General features: G+C 42.4%; 1 protein-coding gene across 8 annotated transcripts in view; it reads left to right on the plus strand.

The window, feature by feature from the left end:
• MUS81 (MUS81 structure-specific endonuclease subunit) overlaps positions 1-20,827 on the plus strand; it is a 293,609-nt gene that overhangs the window by 62,998 nt on the left and 209,784 nt on the right. For 7 of the 8 annotated variants that reach the window (XM_073605255.1, XM_073605253.1, XM_073605252.1 and 4 more), the window contains one exon: positions 15,501-15,675. In XM_073605255.1, coding sequence (XP_073461356.1) covers positions 15,541-15,675 — 135 coding nt within the window. In that variant the 5' untranslated portion in view covers positions 15,501-15,540. Of the gene's footprint in view, positions 1-3,113; positions 3,211-15,500; positions 15,676-20,827 lie in introns of those variants that run through there. The other variant, XM_073605258.1, reaches the window with a different exon arrangement.

Raw genomic sequence — 20,827 nt, forward strand, 5'->3', positions numbered from 1 at the left:
TTTGTTTGCAAATATTAAAGGTTCTAAATACCAGCAAGAATAAGTCCTTACATTTAAAGATCATCTGTCATTTCAGATCCATCATGGCAGCGCCTGTTAGCGGGCATCCACTCACCTGCTGTCGCCATGTCCCTCGCCTTGTTGTGTCACTGCCGCATCACCAGCCGTCCCATTTATGTGAATGGGACTGTCGGTAAGTCAACAGCGGGTCAGAGGAGGAGCTGCTGCAGGATGGAGATGACAGTTGCTCTTTAACCACTTCCTGACCGGTGGCAGAATGACTCTGCTGCGCGAATCCCTGTATATATACGGCGGCTCCTTTAAGAGCCATAGCAGGCGTGCACGCACTGCATGGCGGGATGGCAGGGGACACAATGCGAATGGCTGGCGGGCGCAATCCCCGCTGGCCACCTGCAATTGCAGGCACCAGAGCAGGAACGGCGATTTGTGTGTGTAAACACACAAATCCCCGTCCTGTCATGGGAGGAGAAACAGATTGTCTGTTTCTACTAAGTAGGAACAGCGATCGGTCTCCGCCCCCAGGCAGTCCAACCCCCTCACAGTTAGAACACACCTAGGGAACACATATTTAACCCCTTGATCGCCCCTAGTGTTAACCCCTTTCTTTCCAGTGACATTTATACAGTAATCAGTGGCTATTTTTAGCCCTGATCGCTGTATAAACGTCAATGGTCCCAAAAAGTATCAAAAGTGACTGCTGCAATGTCGCAGTCCTGATAAAAATTGCTGATCACCACCATTACTAGTAAAAAAAAAAAAAAAATACCATAAATCTATCCCGTATTTTGTAGACTCTATAACTTTAGCGCAAACCACTCAATATATGCTTATTGCGATTTTTATTTTTACCAAAACTATGTAGAAGAATACATATTGGCCTAAACTGATGAAGATTTTTTTTTTTTTTTTAATTTCACCCTGGCCTGAGCAAAGGCGGATTGATTCCAGTAAGTACTGTAAATGCTACATGAATCATCTGCCCTTTGTAAAGCTGGCCACAGCTAGAAATGCAAGGGTTTGGTTCTCAAATTGATTGGAGAAATGGCTGGATGGCTGAGTTTGCTTTTAATATTAAATGTGCATTAAATAGCATTTTCAGTTTGTGGTGCTCAGATACAGTTAAAGGCTAAGTTCACCTTTACATTAAAAATAATAATTGCACATATTTATGCAGGTAAATTGCACCTGCTATTCATGAGTGCCATACATTGCAGGCTCCTGTACACGCTGCTCTGTTGCCCATACGTCTGTACGGGCTGTCAATGTCGGAGCTGTGGGCAGTGTAAATGAACTACAGGCCTGCTGATGAGCATGTCTGTGGTTCATTGAAACTACAATTCCGCCTGCTGCGGCGACAGGCGGTTTTTGTAGTTTATTCATTCATAGGAGTCTGTGGAGCCCCCACACAGTGCCCTAATTTTAAAAAGTGACAGTAAGTGCAGGGAGAAGAACCCCCACCTGCTGTTCCAGAGATCGGGAGGAGAGGGGGCAGGAGCTGGAACATATTACGTGTTCCCAAGGTGAACTTATCCTTTAAAGTTTTCATTTTCTGCAGTGCTGGGACAAGTCAGGGCATAGGGGTTGCTAATTAGGAGTTTTTTTAAACAGGCTTCTGAGGGGACCCAAAAATTTAAACTGGATCCAAGCGCAACAAAAACAAAACAGTGATTTAGAAGTTAAGAGCTGCAGTCATTTGAGGTTTGGGTCTTCAGGTTTTCTTTTGGTAGGCGATGGACCAGTTTTGATGATTTGCAGCTAGAAAAGATTCTCAGCGAGCCCAGACTATAGTATCTGTTCCAAATTCATAAAATGAGAAATAATATATGGCCAGATTGTATCAAACCCAAATAACCCTTTTTGGTTTTGCTCAAAACACAGTACAGTGGAACCTCGGATTGCGAGTAACGCGGTTAACAAGCGCAATACGAGCACTGTATTTTTAAAAATTGTAACTCGGTTTGGGAGTGTTGTCTCGCAAAACGAGCACGATTTAGGCCAAAGCGGTGTGCAGTACCGCTTTTGGCCTAAGGTGGGGGGGCACCGGAGCCGAGCAGAGCCGAACGTCACGTTCGGAAATGCACGGAAAGGCCTGAGTACAGCACGTCTGACCTCGGCAAATCTCGGGTAGGAAGTCTTTCCGAGGTTTGCCGAGGTCCGCCGAAGTGTCCTTGGGCCTTTTCGGCCGTTTATGAGGCTCTCCGGTGCCCCCCCCCGGCCTCTGGCCGCATGCGGTATTGCATCCCATTAAAGTCAATGCGGAACAAATTAATTTTGTTTCCATTGACGTCAATTGGAAAACTCGCTTTGATATCAAAAGCGAGTACTCCTGGAACGGATTATGCTCATAATCCGAGGTTCCACTGTACTGTTCATGGAAAACTCAAGTGATTGGACAATTTTTAAACATTACATTGTGTCCGGATATGGTCACAAACTGCAAGACAACGAGAATCTCTTCTAAATTTTATGGGTACTGCACCCTAAATGAGTTTTTATACACTTAGCATCCAGTTTAAAGTGTAATTAAAACCACATTATTAAAAAGTATCAATAAATGCTGTATTACATTCTGTTCATACTCAGGTTGATCCTGCTGTTCTCTGTTTCTCCCTCCTGTCCATGTCCCCAATTGGGAATTTTGCAGAGCAGTGTTGGCAGCTAGAGCACATGCTCAGTTTTCAGTGTATTTTCTACCCTAAGTATTTCCTCCCAATCGCATCCGAGCAGCCCATGTGACTATAGAATCACACATGTGGGTGTATACACAGCATAAATGACAGCCTACTCCCTCCCTCCTCCTCCATGCCCACTAACCAGCTAAACACAATGGGGGTAGGATATTACATCCTGATTGATGGTGGCTTCACTTCCTTGTTATTCTAAGATGCAGGCTGGAGTTGCATGACACAGCGTGAGTTCTTGTATAAATCTGCCTATACTATGTTATTGGCAAAAAATAATAAAGAATGGATTTCAAATATATTTTTGTATGTCAATTTAAAGCAGTGTATTGATATTATTTATTTATATTTACTCTGTATCCCAAAAGCTGTTTTTTTATTTTATTATTTTTTTGAACATGTGACCTGCAGCAGAGGACTAGAAGCTCCTCCTATCACTGTTTCCCTACAGACGGGCTGGGAAAGAGCTGGGGCATGTGTCAGCTGTATATATCGATTTGGAAAAAGGGTACTTGCATGTTTTCTTTATTGAAATAATTACAGTGCCATCATCCACATAAAGAAAGAAAAGGGATAATTTAAATTAAACCATGTGTGTTTAGTATCACTTTAGGTGTTACATGGGGCTTTAAGATTCCAGCTGTAATTTTTCTGAAGCAATTTAAAGGAGTTAGCTTTTTTAAGAAATACAGTGCCTTAAAAAGGATTAATTTCCCCTTGAAATTTTCCACATTTTGTCATGTTACAGCCAAAAAATGTAAATGTATTTTATTGGAATTTTTTGTAATAGACGTACACAAAGTGGCACATAATTGTGAAGTGGAAGGAAAAGTATAAATGGTTTTCAAAGTTTTTTACAAATAAATATCTGAAAAGTGTGACGTGCATTAGAGCTGCACGATTCTGGCTAAAATGAGAATCACGATTTTTTGCTTAGAAGATAGATCACGATTCTCTTATGATTCTCGCAGCGTAACATCATCTTTCACGTTTAAAACAAAAAAAATTGGGCTAACTTTACTGTTTTTTGTTTTTTTTTTATTCATTGAAGTGTATTTTTTCCCAAAAAATTGCATTTGAAACACAGCTGGGCAAATACAGTGTGACATAAAATATTGCAGCAATTGCCATTTTATTCCCTAGAGTCTCTGCTAAAATATATATAATGTTTAGGGGGTCCAAGTAATTTTCTAGCAAAAAATATTAATTTTAACTTAAGAAAGAAGTGTCAGAAAAAGATTTAGACTTTAAGTGGTTAAACTTCCTGCATTTACAGGTTGAAAATTTGGCAGACTGCCCTGTTTGTTTATTTACAGGGAAGTTCTAATCCTTTGACCTAAGAAGGAAGCTTAGTTACAATGTTTCAAGTTAAAAGACTTGGCAGAATGCCTGGATGCTTTCTTTTGACAGCTGAGTGAGCAGATAAAGTCTCTCCACTTGTTTATATGAAAGAATCGGCAACCTCTGCAGGAGAGATTGTCAGGGAGGTGAATCGAGATCACGATTTTTTAACGATTAATTGTGCAGCTCTAACGTGCATTTATATTCAGCCCCCTTTAATCTGATACCCCTAACTAAAATCTAGTTGAACCAATTGCCTTTAGAAGTCACCTAATTAGTAAATAGCGTCCACCTGTGTGTAATTTAATCTCAGTAGAAATACAGCTTTTCTGTGAAGCCATCAGAGGTTTGTTAGAGAACCTTAGTGAACAAACAGCATCATGAAGGCCAAGGAACACACCAGACAGGTGAGGGATAAAGTTGTGGAGAAGTTTAAAGCAGGGTTAGGTTATAAAAAAATATCCCAAGCTTTGAACATCTGACGGAGCACTGTTCAATCCTTCATCCGAAAATTGAAAGAGTATGGCACAACTGCAAACCCAACAAGACATGGCCGTCCACCTAAACTGACAGGCTGGGCAAGCAGAGCGTTAATCAGAGAAGCAGCCAGGGGGCCCATGGTAACTCTGGTTGAGCTGCAGAGATCCACAGCTATGGTGGGAGAATCTGTCCACAAAACAATTATTAGTTGTGCACTCCACAAATCTGGCCTTTATGGAAGAGTGGCAAGAGGAAAGCCATTGTTGAAAAAAAGCCATAAGAAGTCCCGTTTGCAGTTTGCGAGAAGCCACGTGGGACACAGAAAACACCTGGATGAAGGTGCTCTGGTCAGATGAGACCAAAATTGAACTTTCTGGCCTAAAAGCAAAATGCTGTGTGTGGCAGAAAACACTGCACATCACCCTGAACATACCATCCCCACTGTGAGACATGGTGGTGGCATTGTCTTCATCAGGGACAGGGAAGCTGGTCAGAGTTGATGGGAAGATGGATGGAACCAAATACAGGGCAATCTTAGAAGAAAACCTGACTGGGGCAGAGGTTCACCTTCCAGCAGGACATCGACCCTCAACCTACAGCCAGAGCTACAGTGGAATGGTTTAGATCAAAGCATATTCATGTGTTAGAATGACCCAGTCAAAGTCCAGACCTAAATCCAATAGAGAATCTGTGGCAAGACCTGAAAATTGCTGTTCATAGAAGTTCTACATCCAATCTGAGAGCTTGAGCTTTTTTGCAAAATAAAATGGGCAAAAATTTCACTTTCTAAATGTGCAAAGCTGGTAGAGACATACCCAAAAGACTTGCAGCCGTAATTGCAGCAAAATGTGGTTCTACAAAGTATTGACTCAGGGGGGCTGAATACAAATGCACGCTACACTTTTCACATATTTATTTGTAAAAATGTTTGAAAACCATCTATCATTTTCCTTCCACTTCACAATTATGTGCCACTTTGTGTTGGTCAATCACATAAAATCCCAATAAAATATATTTACATTTTTGGCTGTAACATGACAAAATGTGGAAAATTTCAAGGGGATTGAATACTTTTTCAAGGCACTGTAGTTGTCCCATTACCTTGGTAAGGCAGAAGAGCTTCTTAACCACTTCAATACAAGGCATTTCCACTCCCTTCCTGCCCAGACCAATTTTCAGCTTTCAGCGCTGTTACAATTTGAATGACAATTGCGCGGTCATGCAACACTGTACCCATATGAGATTTTGATACATTTTTTGCCCACAAATAGAGCTTTCTTTTGGTGGTCTTAGATCACCTCTGCGGTTTTTACTTTATGCGCTATAAACAAAAAAAGAGCGACAATTTTGAAAAAAACACTATTTTTTACTTTTTGCTATAATATTATATCCCATTAACAAAAACAAAAAAAACAAAATATTAAAAAATAAATAAAAGTGGAATATATAAAAATATAGAAATGAAAAAGCAAAATAAAATTGAAAACTGAAAATATACAAAGTGCCAATATTACTTAGTGGTCATAGAATTCACATATCATCAGGACGCAAACCTTATTGCGAAACACGTAGCGGCTGCTGGGAACTTGCAATTTTATTTTGTTAGCACTAGCACTTTAAATAGTGATTGATAACACCATAAGATATGTCACTTTGATATTTTAAAATCAGGATTATCATGTGGGAAAGATTAATTATTTGATATAAATGTAGCTGGCATAGAAAAGCACTTTATTACAGGGAAAATTGTTTTTTCCTATTTTGCACAATTTGCACATTTTATGTTTTAGGAGTGGTTATTATACACAGAAGTTAGCGCAATCCACTTTTTACTACATTTATAAAAATGCACTGATTACTGTGTAAATGACACTGGCAGTGAAGGGGTTAAGTGGGTCCTAGGGAGTGATTCTAACTGTGGGGGGGGTTGGGCTTCCAGTCACATGACAGCGATCACTGCTCCCGATGGCAGAGAGTAGTGATCTCTGTCATGACACAAGGCATAGGCATGTCCCTATTCTGCGGCTCCATGACACGATCGCCGAGAGACCAGCGGACATTTAGTCTGAAGGGAGACCGGCGGACATCGAGTCCGCCGGTCCCACGGCACGGTCACGCTGTACGTGGTGCGTGCGCCTGCTATCCCCGCCTCTTATAGGGGACGTACAGGTACGCCTATTTGCCCACTGCTGCCATTGTGCCGACGCATATCTGCGTGCAGCGGTCGGCAAGAGGTTAAAGAGGAACTCCCCCCCCCCCCCTTATTTATTAATGTTATTTTTATCTGCTTACCTGGTGCTGGGTTGCCTTAATTCAGATACTCACCCACCCAGCAGATCCAGCATTATCCTGGTAAGATCTTCTCTGCAGCCGCCGCTTGGGTCCCCACACTCCATGTTCACCTGTAAAGTCATCTGGAAGCTGCTGGCTCTTCTGAGTTCAGGCGTCGCCTCCCAATGATGTACTGCTAGGCTAGCCCCCCTCACCCTTTCATGAATGGAATGGATTTAGTGCTCCCGGTGCTTCCAGAGGCGCTGACTGACGTTTTTTGCATAGGCAATCGGAGAGGATGACAGGTGGGCCAAAACCTATGTATTAAAAAATGTAAGTAAACACATAAAAAAAAAAAAAAAAAAAAAAAAGGGATATTTGGGTAGTGGAGGGGGCAAGATCAAGAGGAGGAATGTTGTTTTAAAGAGTAAAGCTCCGTTTTACCTATAAATTTTAGGCTGCTGTTACTAATGTATTCTACACACCCTGCTCCAGTGTACTTCAATAGACAACATCTTTGAATTTCTCTCTAAAACCCCTAAGAAATGAGTTGCTATAGTCCAGAGAGTCTGCAGCTGTCTCTTTTAATACTCAATTTATAGAATGATTTTTTGGCATCAGCATTAGGGGCTCATCTACACTGTGGTTCTTGCTTTCAGTGTGTAGTGCTGTGTGCTCATTTACCTGGTTTGTAATGTGTTTGTGGTGCATTTTTGCTATTTTACTTTACTGAGTTGCAGTTACATGCATTTGCAATGAGTTCATGTGTGTTCCAGTGCATTCACTTTTTAAAAAGAGATTAAGGCAACACAATGCTGTAAACTGGGCTAATTGAAATACATTTTACATTTACATTTTTCTATCATATGCCTTTGTACTGTATTTAGACACACGATTGACTGCATCTGGTGTAAATGAGCCCCAAGTCCATGCCAGAGAATGTAACATTTTATTTTCCATAGGCCTAGAGACACAGTTTGCCTGTTATGCTGCACAAACGCCTTTCATAGACTATTCGGCAGTACAGTCAGAAAGCTAGCATAAGTTATTTTTGAACTTGTGGAAAAATGTTCAAAACTTGTTATTTTAACTGAGCGACATGTCCACGTCAGGAATGTGAGTCTAGAGATCCTAGAAGCCTAAGCAGTTAGATGAAAAGGAGCCAAGTCAGTACAGCATAGGGGAAATTATACAGTGTAAAGTCACTAGAGTTATGATGAGACTGATAGAATATATTTCTGTAGTAAGATAGAGTAACAGCTGTGCTTTCTTTTACATTCCTATTTAGTGCAAGTACTAGCTGTCAAAGCAGCATAAATACTGTAGAAAGCAATATAAACCTGTCCCTTTGTAACCTTATTTGCCCAAACACAAATATTATGCGGGATATACAGTATGGGTGATATCTTTGCATATCTCATTATTTACTATTGAGGTGAACAAGGGGAAGGTATTATACGCATATTGAGGTATAGGGGGGGAGGTGCTGCGCTAACCAGAAGAAAGCTGTAAATCTCTGTCTGTGGTCAATTAATAAAATGACATAAAATCGCATAATAAATCGCATAAATCGCATAAATAGGTGTTGACACTAAAAACATTCTTCAAGTCTTAATAATCAGCATCATGTGTATGTGAAAAAAGTGCATAAAAAATCCTTTTCAGTTGGTATATACTAAATGACAAAAAAAAAAAAAATCGCATGTTAAATCGCATAAATAAGTGTTGACACTAAAAACATATAAATCTAGATAATCATGTGTAGGTGCACAAAGGGACATAAACACTACTTCATGTGAATAATTCTAAATAAAAATACATAGAATAAATCAGAAATAACCATCAAAAACATATCCTTATAAATGGTGCAAAACGTACAAAGTGCCAGTGCTTAAAGGTGATCTAGATATCGCAAATAAAACACATCAATCCAACGCAATATGGATAATAAATAATATAAATAAATGTCCCAATAATAGTGATATAAAATATATTGTGCTGGCCTGCGAAACAAATGACCAATGACATGCCAGTAAGTGCAGCAAACTTAAAGTGCCAGTGTAAAAGTCATTGAAGGTGCAAAAGCAAGTTCTGGTGTATTCAACAAAACAGTGGGGTGTCTGGGATGCAATTCACTCAGTGTCCTCTTCGTGCATAAAACACTAATGTAAGCAGTGGCCCCTTACCTAGCGGTGCTAGGTCAACCGCATGAACTGTAGCTAAAACGCCAGGTCCTGAGCCTCCATCGCGTCCCTATATCCACGCTTGCCGGTGTTGGGTTATCCTAATGGCAGCTGATTACAAGTGGCTATGGTCCTATCAGGGGTCCTGGACCAGCGCGGATCCTAGCTCAGCCTCCACATCTCAGGTATGTATGTACAGGAATATGCAGGACAAAGGTACTTGATAGTGAAGTATGTCTTAACCAGGTAATGCTTAAGACATACTTCACTATCAAGTACCTTTGTCCTGCATATTCCTGTACATACATACCTGAGATGTGGAGGCTGAGCTAGGATCCGCGCTGGTCCAGGACCCCTGATAGGACCATAGCCACTTGTAATCAGCTGCCATTAGGATAACCCAACACCGGCAAGCGTGGATATAGGGACGCGATGGAGGCTCAGGACCTGGCGTTTTAGCTACAGTTCATGCGGTTGACCTAGCACCGCTAGGTAAGGGGCCACTGCTTACATTAGTGTTTTATGCACGAAGAGGACACTGAGTGAATTGCATCCCAGACACCCCACTGTTTTGTTGAATACACCAGAACTTGCTTTTGCACCTTCAATGACTTTTACACTGGCACTTTAAGTTTGCTGCACTTACTGGCATGTCATTGGTCATTTGTTTCGCAGGCCAGCACAATATATTTTATATCACTATTATTGGGACATTTATTTATATTATTTATTATCCATATTGCGTTGGATTGATGTGTTTTATTTGCGATATCTAGATCACCTTTAAGCACTGGCACTTTGTACGTTTTGCACCATTTATAAGGATATGTTTTTGATGGTTATTTCTGATTTATTCTATGTATTTTTATTTAGAATTATTCACATGAAGTAGTGTTTATGTCCCTTTGTGCACCTACACATGATTATCTAGATTTATATGTTTTTAGTGTCAACACTTATTTATGCGATTTTACATGCGATTTTTTTTTTTTTTTTTGTCATTTAGTATATACCAACTGAAAAGGATTTTTTATGCACTTTTTTCACATACACATGATGCTGATTATTAAGACTTGAAGAATGTTTTTAGTGTCAACACCTATTTATGCGATTTATGCGATTTATTATGCGATTTTATGTCATTTTATTAATTGACCACAGACAGAGATTTACAGCTTTCTTCTGGTTAGCGCAGCACCTCCCCCCCTATACCTCAGTTTGATTTTGGGCTTATGTCTGACCCTTGCTTCGGTGCATGCAGCTGTCCAGTCGCATACGTGCGTTTTTACTATTTTTCTGAGTTCTTGTTTTCTTTTCTTTTTCCAATTGGGTTGCGCAGGAATATTCTCATTACATATTATACGCATATATTGCACTTCTGTCCTAAAGTGATAATAAAGTGTTTGTAAAGCCTTAGGGATTCTTACCTTAATGCACTCTATGCATTAAGGTAAAAACCTTTTGCAGTATGGACTTACCTGAACCCGATTTTGATCCAGCGATGAGCATGAGAGCAGAGGCTCTCTCCACTCTCACCCTCCTCACTGGACAGATTGATAGCAGTGGGAGCCATTGGGATCAGGGACCGAGCTGCACTGTCTGTGTCAAGGAGGCTCAGGAGCAAGCCCACATGAGTGCCCCCATAGGAAGCAGCTATGGGGGGCATTCATTGAAGAGGATGATGCAGGAACGCCAGTGGAGAACCCCAGAAGAAGAAGATTGGGGCTGCTCTGTGCAATAACATTTTAAACTTTATTTGTTTTTTTGTTAAATTTTGTTGCTATCACAAGGGGTTACCAAACCCCCATGTGATAGCATTGGGCAGGTGACAGGTAGTCTTTATGGAGATATTGGGGGTCTCTTAGACACCCTGCCCTCCAAAGCATGTACCTGAGCAAAGATATGCTCTGTTATATGCTTCTCTGGCCATATCAGCTAGAGAATAACAGCTCTAAAAAAGGAAGTGATCAAATCATTGTTGCGTCATTTTTAGTTCCGGGCAGTGAAGATCAAATGGATATTCTTCAGTCTCTTCCTGCCTGCCATGTTGAAGCCCATTGATGTAGTCCTGAGCTCCAAGTAAGAGCTATTGCAGCCATCAGCTTGTGCTTAAAGCGGTTGTAAAGGTGATTTTCTTTTTCCTAAAATATTAAACATGTTACACTTACCTGCTCTTTGCAAAGGAACCTCCTTTTCTGGGGTCCCCGCTTCTGGTCCTGTTTATGCCCTAATTGCAAGCACTTGCTATGACGACGAATGCGCAGGCTCGATACCAAGCCAGGATTTGCACATCTCTTCACACACACAGTGTGACTCAGCCCTGTCCCCTACTCCTTCCTCACAGGATTTGATTGACAGCAGGAGCCAATGGATCCCACTGCTGCCTCCATGTCCTGTAAAGAGAGAGAGCAGTGCTGTTCTCTGGCACAGCGCTCGATCGAGATCATGCTCTAGTAAGTATTAAAGGGGGGCTGAGGGAAGCTAACATTGAAAGGTTTTTTACTTTAATGCAGAGAATGCATTAGGGTAAAAAAAGTTTGCCTTATAACCACTTTAACCCTTCACTCTTTGGAGGTAGTACGAGCTGAACTAGCTAAACTGAATGGGTTGTATTACAAGGTTAGGGTTCACATATACTTTAAAGTGGATTTCCAGGCTCCCCCCAAAAAATAAAAAATCAGCAGCTACAAATACTATAGCTGCTGACTTTTAATATAAGGACACTTACCTGTCCAGGGATCCAGCAACGTCCTCACCTGAGCCAATTCTTCAACTAGCTTCAGTGGGGCGCCGGCATCTCAAGTAAGGGAAATAGGCAGCCGCGGCGATCTGAGCTGTAAGTGGGAGCGGGTACCTGTAAAAACAAGTACCCGCCCCCCCCCCCCAAAAAAATTGCCAAATGTGGCAGTGGAGGAAAGGAGGATGCAAACAAGCAAAACTTTTCCATTTGGGCGAAGTTCCACTGTTAGCTGTATTTTCTTTCTACTTGCAGTAATAGAAAACATTGGGCAATTTTAGCAAGTTCTTCAAATAAGGTACATGTTATCTTGAGAAATTTTCTCAAATAGCAAGTTTAAATCATCTAAGGTTCTTCTCTAAGGTTCTCCTTAGAGAAGAGTGCAAGGATTGTAAAAGCTTTGCGCCAAACTCAAATACAAGTTCTAGACAGGTACATGAATTTGACACACACTGCACAACTTTTAGAACACCCATGAGACACTTTCACAAAATCTGTCTGCGCCAGGCTTTACAGTGCCTTGAAAAAGTATTCACACCCCTTGGAACACATGTGGGGGACACAGCAAACATGTGGATGGAAGTGCTCTGGTCAGATGAGACCAAAACTGAACCTTTTGGCCTAAAAGCAAAACGCTATGCGTGGCAGAAAACTAACTGCACATCACCCTGAACACACCATCCCCACCGTGAAGCATGGTGGTGGCAGCATCATGTTGTGTGGATGCTTTTCTTCAGCAGGGACAGGAAGGCTGGTCAGAGTTGATGGGAAGGATGGAGCCAAGAACAGGGCAATCTTAGAAGAAAACCTGTCAGAGTCTGCAAAAGACTTGAGACTGGGGTGGAGGTTGATCTTCCAGCAGGATAACGACCCTAAACATACAGCCAGAGCTACAATGGAATGGTTTAGATCAAAGCATATTCATGTGTTAGAATGGCCCAGTCAAAGTCCAGACCTAAATCCAATTGAGAATCTGTGGCAAGACTTGAAAATTGCTGTTTACAGACTCTCTCCATCCAGTCTGTCAGAGCTAGAGCTATTTTGCAAAGAAGAATGGACAAAAATGTCACTCTCTAGATGTGCAAAGCTGGTAGAGACAGCCCCAAAAATACTTGCAGCTGTAATTGCAGCAAAAGGTGGTTCTACAAAGTATTGACTCGGGGGGGGGGGGGGGGGGGGTCAGTAAAAAAAATTGAAAACCATTTATTTTACTTCCACTTCACAATTATGTGCCACTTTGTGTTGTCTATCACATAAAATCCCAATAAAATCCATTTACGTTTTTGGATGTAACATGACAAAATATGGAAAATTTCAAGGGGTATGAATACTTTTTCAAGGCACTGTATGAATTCCTGGGAGTGTGTCTTTTTTCTATTTAAACTGGTTCTGGTCTTCCTTTTACTGGGGCATCTTTCTTAGGGTTCTCTTTCCAGTTCCTTTGAGAGAGTTCTCTCTCTTCTTGTTGACCATGGTTAGGTAGCCAGTCCTTTTCTTGGCTGAAAATTCTTGTTAATTCCACCCTTCTGGTTGGTTCAAGTTGACCAGCTTCATACTTTTTGTCTATGGTTGGTGTCTCTCTCCCATATCAAAAAATTGTCACTTACTTAGTAAGCTTTCTCTTGAGGCTTGGACATGAGGCATAGTTCTACATCTTCTGGCCTGATGGGTTCTTCTCCTTACCAGGTGGAGGGGTTGGACCTCCTCTGGTGTTATCTTTGAGTATGGGTCTCCTACCCTGTTTCCCCGAAAATAAGACCTAGCGTGATTGTCGTGATTACTGCAATATAAGCCCTACCCTCCAAATAAGCCCTACCCTGTCTCCCCGAAAATAAGCCCTACCTTGAAAAGAAGACCTACAAAGAACTAGGGCTTATTTGCTGGGGTAGGGCTTATATTGCAGCCATCACCGACAATCACGCTAGGTCTTATTTTCGGGGAAACAGGGTAGGTCCTCCTTTCGAGCTGTTGGCAGTTCTCAGTTTTTTTTCACATTGGGCATGCTAGCATTTGTTTTCTGTTGCCCACTCATTGGAAAGAAAACAATTTTTGTGTATGCACCGTAAAATCCTTTTCACTGCTTGCTAAAAAAATGAAACATGCTTATTGTCTGTGGTTATACAATCTTCCTGTAGGCAGCAGCATAACCCAAAAGGTAATAACTTTCTGTGCTCCTCACTCAACTCCTTTTACAATGAGTTCAAAAATCCTATTTTTAAATAGTACCATAGTATGTCTTTAACCGCTTCCGGACCAGCCGCCGCAGTTTCACTGCGGCAGGTTGGCTCCCCTGCGAGAAACCACATTACTGAACGTAATTTCGTGTGGTCCGGATAGTAGGCGCGTACGAGCGATCGTGACCAGTAGACACAGAACAGGGACGAGTGTGTGTAAACACACACTTCCCTGTTCTGTTCTGACAGGAGTGACAGATTGTGTGTTCCTATTAGCTAGGAACCACGATCCGTCACTTCCTCTAGTTAGTCCCCTCCCCCTTCAGTTAGAATCACCTCTCAGGGAACACAGGTAACCCCTTCACCACCCCCCTAGTGTTAACCCCTTCACTGCCAGTGACATTTTTACAGTAATCAATGCATTTTTAATCGCACTGATCACTGTATTAATGCCAATGGTTCCAAAAATGTGTCAAAATTGTCTGATGTGTCCACCATAATGTCGCAGTCACGATAAAAATCGCAGATCGCCGCCATTACTAGTAAAAAAAAATTAATAATAATAAAAATGCTATAAATCTACCCCTTATTTTGTATGCTATAACTTTTGCCAAACCAACCAATATAGGCTTATTGCGATTTTTTTTTTTACCAAGAATATGTAGAAGAATACATATCGGCCTAAACTGAGGAAAAAAATTGTTTTTTTTATATATTTTTGGGGGATATTTATTATAGCAAAAAGTATAAAATAATGCGTATTTTTCAAAATTGTCGCTTTTTTTTGTTTATAGCGCAAAAAATAAAAACCGCAGAGGCAATCAAATACCACCAAAAGAAAGCTCTATATGTGGGAAAAAAAGGACGTAAATTTTGTTTGGGTACAACGTCGCATGACCGCGCAATTGTCAGTTAAAGCGACTCAGTGCCGTATCGCAAAAAGTGCTCTGGTCAGGAAGGGGGTAAATTCTTCCGAGGCTGAAGTGGTTAAAGCCTATCTCAAACAAAACTTAAACTCCCTAACACTATTCTCTCTTACCCCCCTTCATCCATTCAGTATTTTATAAAACTTGTTAGAGCACTTTTATACCCCTCAAATCTGCTGTCTGTGCCCATCCTTGGAAGCGGGCTGAATAAAAAATAAATGAACAGGTTCCTCCATCCATACAAACGAGTTGGATAGAGGAATCCCTCTCCAAGACATCCAGGACAACCAGTAGATTGTACTCTGACACCGGCTCCTCCTACTGTCAGAATACACTGATCAGCAGCTGCAACCACTGAAAAAAGTCAGTTTTGACTTCTGTTGAGCAGGGAGGGCCACACACTGATTGGTATTCAGTTGATCCCTGCTGAACCAGCCAAATCTGTCTATGGCCAGCTTGAGTGTGGGAAATCCATAATCCAGCAATTCAGGTACAGATATGTCTGCTTCGTATACTCCCCTTAGTCATCGCTCTGGTCCATTTTCTGGATCCTAACTACTGCATAAAAATGTTATTGGAATTAGAAAACTGCCATCTGCCCATATCTGCTGTGATTTATACTTACTGTATGTAAAACTCTGATGTTGTTAGTTATTTTAAATTTGTTCGTGGCACTCTTTTTGCAGAAAATGCCATCAGTAGCTGAAACTTTTTGAAGATTAGAAGATGCCAGGCCCAGTCACATTTGGACGCAAACGTCCTCTACCTCCCTGTCCAAACCCTCTCTTCCTGAAATGGCTGACAGAGTTGCGAGATTCTGCTGCTGAGAAAGGCTTGAAAACACAGTTTGTATACCAAAAGGTAAGCTGTGCTGTACATTTGTTCATACAGCCTTCTCTTTTGTGTCTGACAGAAGAAAAAGAAAATGTGCTCTTGTTCTATCTTTATCAATGTAATTATCCTACATGCTGTCAGATGAACATTAAGCTAAGGACACACTAAGTTTTTTTTTTTTTGTTCAACCCAGCGGGCTGCACAAAAAAAAAACCTCACAGATAGCCGTACTAACACACCCAATGTTAGTGCAGTGATCTCCTCCCTGCGAAGCTATTGTGTTCTGACAGGGGCCCCCACCCCCATAACATACTAATCAGTACTTGCAGCCATTGGCTGGTAGCACTGATCTGATGCTGGTTTTCAAGCATGCTTGTTGGACCAAAGCTGTTTTTGAGACTGGCTTATGTTGGACAGGAAACTATACACATGAGCCGAAAGTCAGCCAGTTCCTGTCAAATCAACCGTTTTTGGCTCCTGTGTTGCCAGCCTCATGGTAGATTACATAGCAAAATAATTTTAGTTCTATCTTATTTTATTGAGTAGCCAAGGTTAGTTTACATAGAACATAACAAATAGATATATTATGAAATAGAAAAACAAAGAAACGATGGGTCCAATGAGCATGAGTCGGACGTTTTTGAATAGCTTTAGAATCATGAGGCACATCAATGAGAAAATAATAAACATAGGGATATGTGCTGCAGGAAGGCCACATTATTGCGTACAGTACTGGATCATATTATTGATTGTTAGAACAAAGTGTTACCTATAAAAAAATCATCACTTGTACAAATAAAAAAGGGAAATATTACTCATCCACTGTACTAAGAGCAGATGTGTTTGAGTAAAGCATATCAGAGCAATGAGATGGGTAAATAAAGAACAATGTCAGATTAGGAAGAAAGAAGAAAGGGCACTCCATCTAGGCTAGGATATGGTGGCAACTTGTTCGCCCTCCGCCCATGGGACAAATTCCGTGGAATATCGGAACATGGACCAAGAGGTCCACATAATGGAAAACTGATCCTCTTTATCACTTTCCTGAGCCAACAAACATTCCAGGTCTCTAATATGATCTACTTCAACAGCCCAATCACCCAGGGAAGGCATGTCATTCGACTTCCAACGTCGGGGAATCACTGTCCATGCCGCAGCCAGAAAATGGAGTAGCACATCTTTCTTAATTGATTTTTAGAGGTCCCGGAATAATATTGTAGATAGAAGAGCTACCTCCGAAGAGGGTTGGAGAATTGTCGCCATCAGTTTGCAATACAGTTCAAAGATTTTTTGCCAAAATTGCTGTACGGGAGGGCAGTCCCACCAGATGTGAAGTAAGGTAACTCTAGAGGTTAGACATCTCCAACAATCGTCTGGAGGGGACGGGTTGAAGTGAACCTAAACCCTATCTCTTGGGATTTGGTTGCCAAAGAGAGCTTATGTGTCAGAATGAAGCATTTTTGCCAGTCTATGCATGATATAAGATGATCAGGAGAGGAAGATTGGAGTAGCATCGAAAAGAGTTGGGAAACTACATAGGTTGGGGGATCGGCCTGCAGGAACATATCTTCAAATCCCGGCGGCTCAGATGGGATATTCGACAGGGAGGGGAAGCTACGGACATAAGATAGGGCTTGTCTCTTCTGAAGCCATTGCAACAGAGAGTGAGAGATTGATCAGAAAGAGGACTCTGTCATTAGAGATGGGTCTGCTTGAAGGACTTGGGCAAGTCTCCTACAGTCCTCCTTACGCCAAAGTCCAAAATCCTACCTACCTAAAGCCGGTGGGAAGGCAAGATGCCCAAAGAATGGAGTCATGGGACCGAACTGTTTAGACACAGTGCCAGTTGAGATCAATCGATCCCATATTTGAAGTGTCTGGCGGGTAAGATTAGCCAAGGAAAGCGTTTCTGTCCGGCAAACTGCTGGAGTCCACAGTAGAGCGCGGAGCTCAATCGGATTTAAGTGACCCTGTAGTTGGACTCACAGTTTGGTTGTTGTATGGTGAAACCAGTACACTAGATGTGTAAGTACCGCCACTTTGTAGTAAAGAGAAGCATCTGGGACTCCAGCTCTCCCCCGGCCTTTGGGAGAGATAAGGTGTCATATTTTATCCTGGGACGAGCCACCTCCCCCAAATAAAGTTAGAGAACAATCGACAAAGCTAAAGAACAAGGTTGGTATGAAGATGGGAATTGTTTGGAATAAGTAGAGAAACCAGAGAAGGACATCCATTTTCAGGGTATTGATCCTTCCAAACCAAGAGAGTCGTTTGGTGGCGTAAGATGACAGATCTGCCTGAGTTTTAAGAAGGAGGGGAGTGAAATTTGCAGAGAAGAGCCGGGATGCGTCCGTTGGGATATTTATTCCTAGATATCGGATAGAAGCGGAGCCAGTCTTGAAAGGGAATGAGGAAAAAGTTGTTTTAAAGCCACCCCCGACAATGAGATATTGAGAATTTCTGACTTGCTGTGGTTCACCTTAAAGTTGCTCATTAGTCCGAATTCTTCAAATTCCTGAATGATGGAGGGCAGAGACAGGTGGGGTTGGGTAACAAACATCAACAAGTCATCTGCGAAGAGAGCAAGTTTAGTGTGTACAGGGCCTGTCATAATACCCCTAATATTAGGGTTGTTCCGCAAGGCTACGGCTAAGTGTTCCATGGTAAGGACATAGGAGGAGGGGAGATAGAGGGCAGCCTTGTCGCGTCCCATTATGCATATGAAATGCAGGGGACAATGTACCGTTTATCCGAATCCTGGCTGATGGAGAGGAATAGAGGGACATTATCCTGGATAGCATTTGGGGACCCAGTCCTATCTGCTGCAAAGTTAATCTTAGAAATTGCCAGCCTACTCGGTCAAATGCTTTCTCAGCATCAACTGTCAAGAGACAAAAGGGAATATTGTGCAAACGAGCGTAGTTGGCTAAGAGAAGGGTTTTCAGGGTATTGTCCCTGGCTTCGCGTCCACTCTCAAACCCAACCTGATCTGAGTGTATCAAGCTGGGCAATAGGGGCTGCAGTCTATTTGCGAGTACTTTGGCAAATACTTTCAGGTCAACTCCTATCAGGGAAATAGGCCTAAAATTTGAGCATAGGGATAGGTCCTTATCTGGTTTTGGGATGAGAGAGATATGAGCTTCTAATGTTTGTGGAGAGAATACTGAGCCCTCGGACAAGGAATTAAACATTTTAGTTAGAAAGGGAGTGAGGAGGGGGCCGAAAACTTTATAGAATTTAGTAGTAAAGCCATCTATGCCCGGACTCTTGCCAGATGGGGTAGCAGCTATGGCTAAGGTGACTTCATCCTCAGTGTTGGGCCCTTCCAGATCAGTGATAGTATCAGCATCTAAGGTAGGTAATGCAGTTTTATCAACATAGGAAGCCTTACTCTCTGCTGACTTGGGAGAATGTCCGAAGGTGGTAGCAGCAGAGATATTGTATAGAGCTTTGTAGAAGTCTGTAAACGTCTAGGCTATTTAAAAGGGCGGGGAAACAGAGTTTCCAGTCTTATCCCGAATGTGCGATATGAATGTATATAGTGTTTTTGGATGCAAAGAACGGGCCAGTGGTCTACCACATTTGTCTTGAAGTTTATGTCGGTGCAGAGCAATTTTATCTGCGTACGTACATGCTGACGCCTCGTAGAAGTCCCTGAGCTGCGACCAAGCCGTGGACTGAGCTGCGACCAAAAACCTAAGTGGAAACCTAAGTGAGAGTCTCCACAGTAGGGGAGCGTTTGTAAGGGGTTTACAAATTCCTTCGTTTTTGAACTGCAGCCACTATGGCAGCTGAGCGCACCTTTTTCAGATGAGCCCTAATTTGAATAAAATTGCCTTGTAAGACAGCCTTTAATGCCTCCCACTGGATGGGAAGGGGGGTGGCGTCTGTAGCATGGTCCAAGAAAAAATGAGATTTGGTGTCAGAGACCCATGTGATGCAGTCCGAAGTCACAAGTAATGAGTCATTTAACCACTTGCCTACCAGGCACTTACACCCCCTTCCTGCCCAAGCCATTTTTCAGCTTTCAGAGCTGTCGCACTTTGAATGACAATTGCGTGGTCATGCTACACTGTACCCAAACACATTTTTTATCATTTTCTTCACACAAATTGAGCTTTTTTTTGGTGGTATTTAATCACTGCTGGGTTTTTTATTTTTTACAAAAAAAAGACCAAAAATGTTGAAAAAAAGTTTTTTACTTATTTTCTGTCAGTAAATTTTTTAACTAAGTAATTTTTCCCCTTCACTGATGTGCGCTGATGAGGTGGCATTGATGGGCACTGATAGGCTGAACTGGTGGGCATTGATGAGGTGACACTTATGGGCACTGATTAGGTGGCACTGATGAGGAGGCACTAATATGCTGCACTTATGGGCACTGATATGTGGCACTGATAGGCGGCACCGATGGGCACTGTTAGGTGGCACTGATGGGCAGGCGGCACTGATGGGCACGGATAGGCGGCACTGGTGGGCACTAATAGGCAGCACGGATAGGCGGCATGGATAGGCAGTACTGATGGGCATTGATGAGTGGCACTGATGGGCGACACTGATGGGAATTGATTGATAGCAGTGATGGGCATTGATGGGCGGCACTGATTGCCAGCACTGACTGGCATCGCTAATGGCCACTGATTGGTGGCATTTGTGGGCACTGATTGCTGCCACTGGTGGGCACTGATTGCTGGCATTGGTGGGCACTGTATGGTGACACCGTTTTACTATACTGTAATCAGGGCACTGATGATCAGTGCCCTGATTACATTCCTACATGTCCCCCTGCATGGAGATGCCGCTGATTGGCTCTCCTCGCCACACACTCTGTCAGTGTAAGGCGAGGAGCGCCGATTACCGGCACTTTGACAGCCGATCACATGGTTAAAGAACTGCGGACGGAGTTCTTTACAGAGAGCGGGGTCGCGCTGTGTCCTAGCAACACAGTGCGGCCGCTATCGCCGAGCTCCACAGGCGCGTGAGAGCAGCCGTTCTGGGATGCCGTAATATGATGGCGTCCCAGAACGAGAGCCGCACTGCCCCGCCGTCATTTGACAGCGGGGCGGGCGGCAACCAGTTAAACACCATGTCCATTCCCTTATAGGAGTGGGGAGCAGAAAAGTCATGTAGACAGGAGAATGATCAGACCAGACCATGGAGTCAATTTCACATTCAGGAG

This window comes from Aquarana catesbeiana, linkage group LG11 (genome assembly GCF_042186555.1).
Source record: "Aquarana catesbeiana isolate 2022-GZ linkage group LG11, ASM4218655v1, whole genome shotgun sequence".
Taxonomy (NCBI): Eukaryota; Metazoa; Chordata; class Amphibia; order Anura; family Ranidae; genus Aquarana; species Aquarana catesbeiana.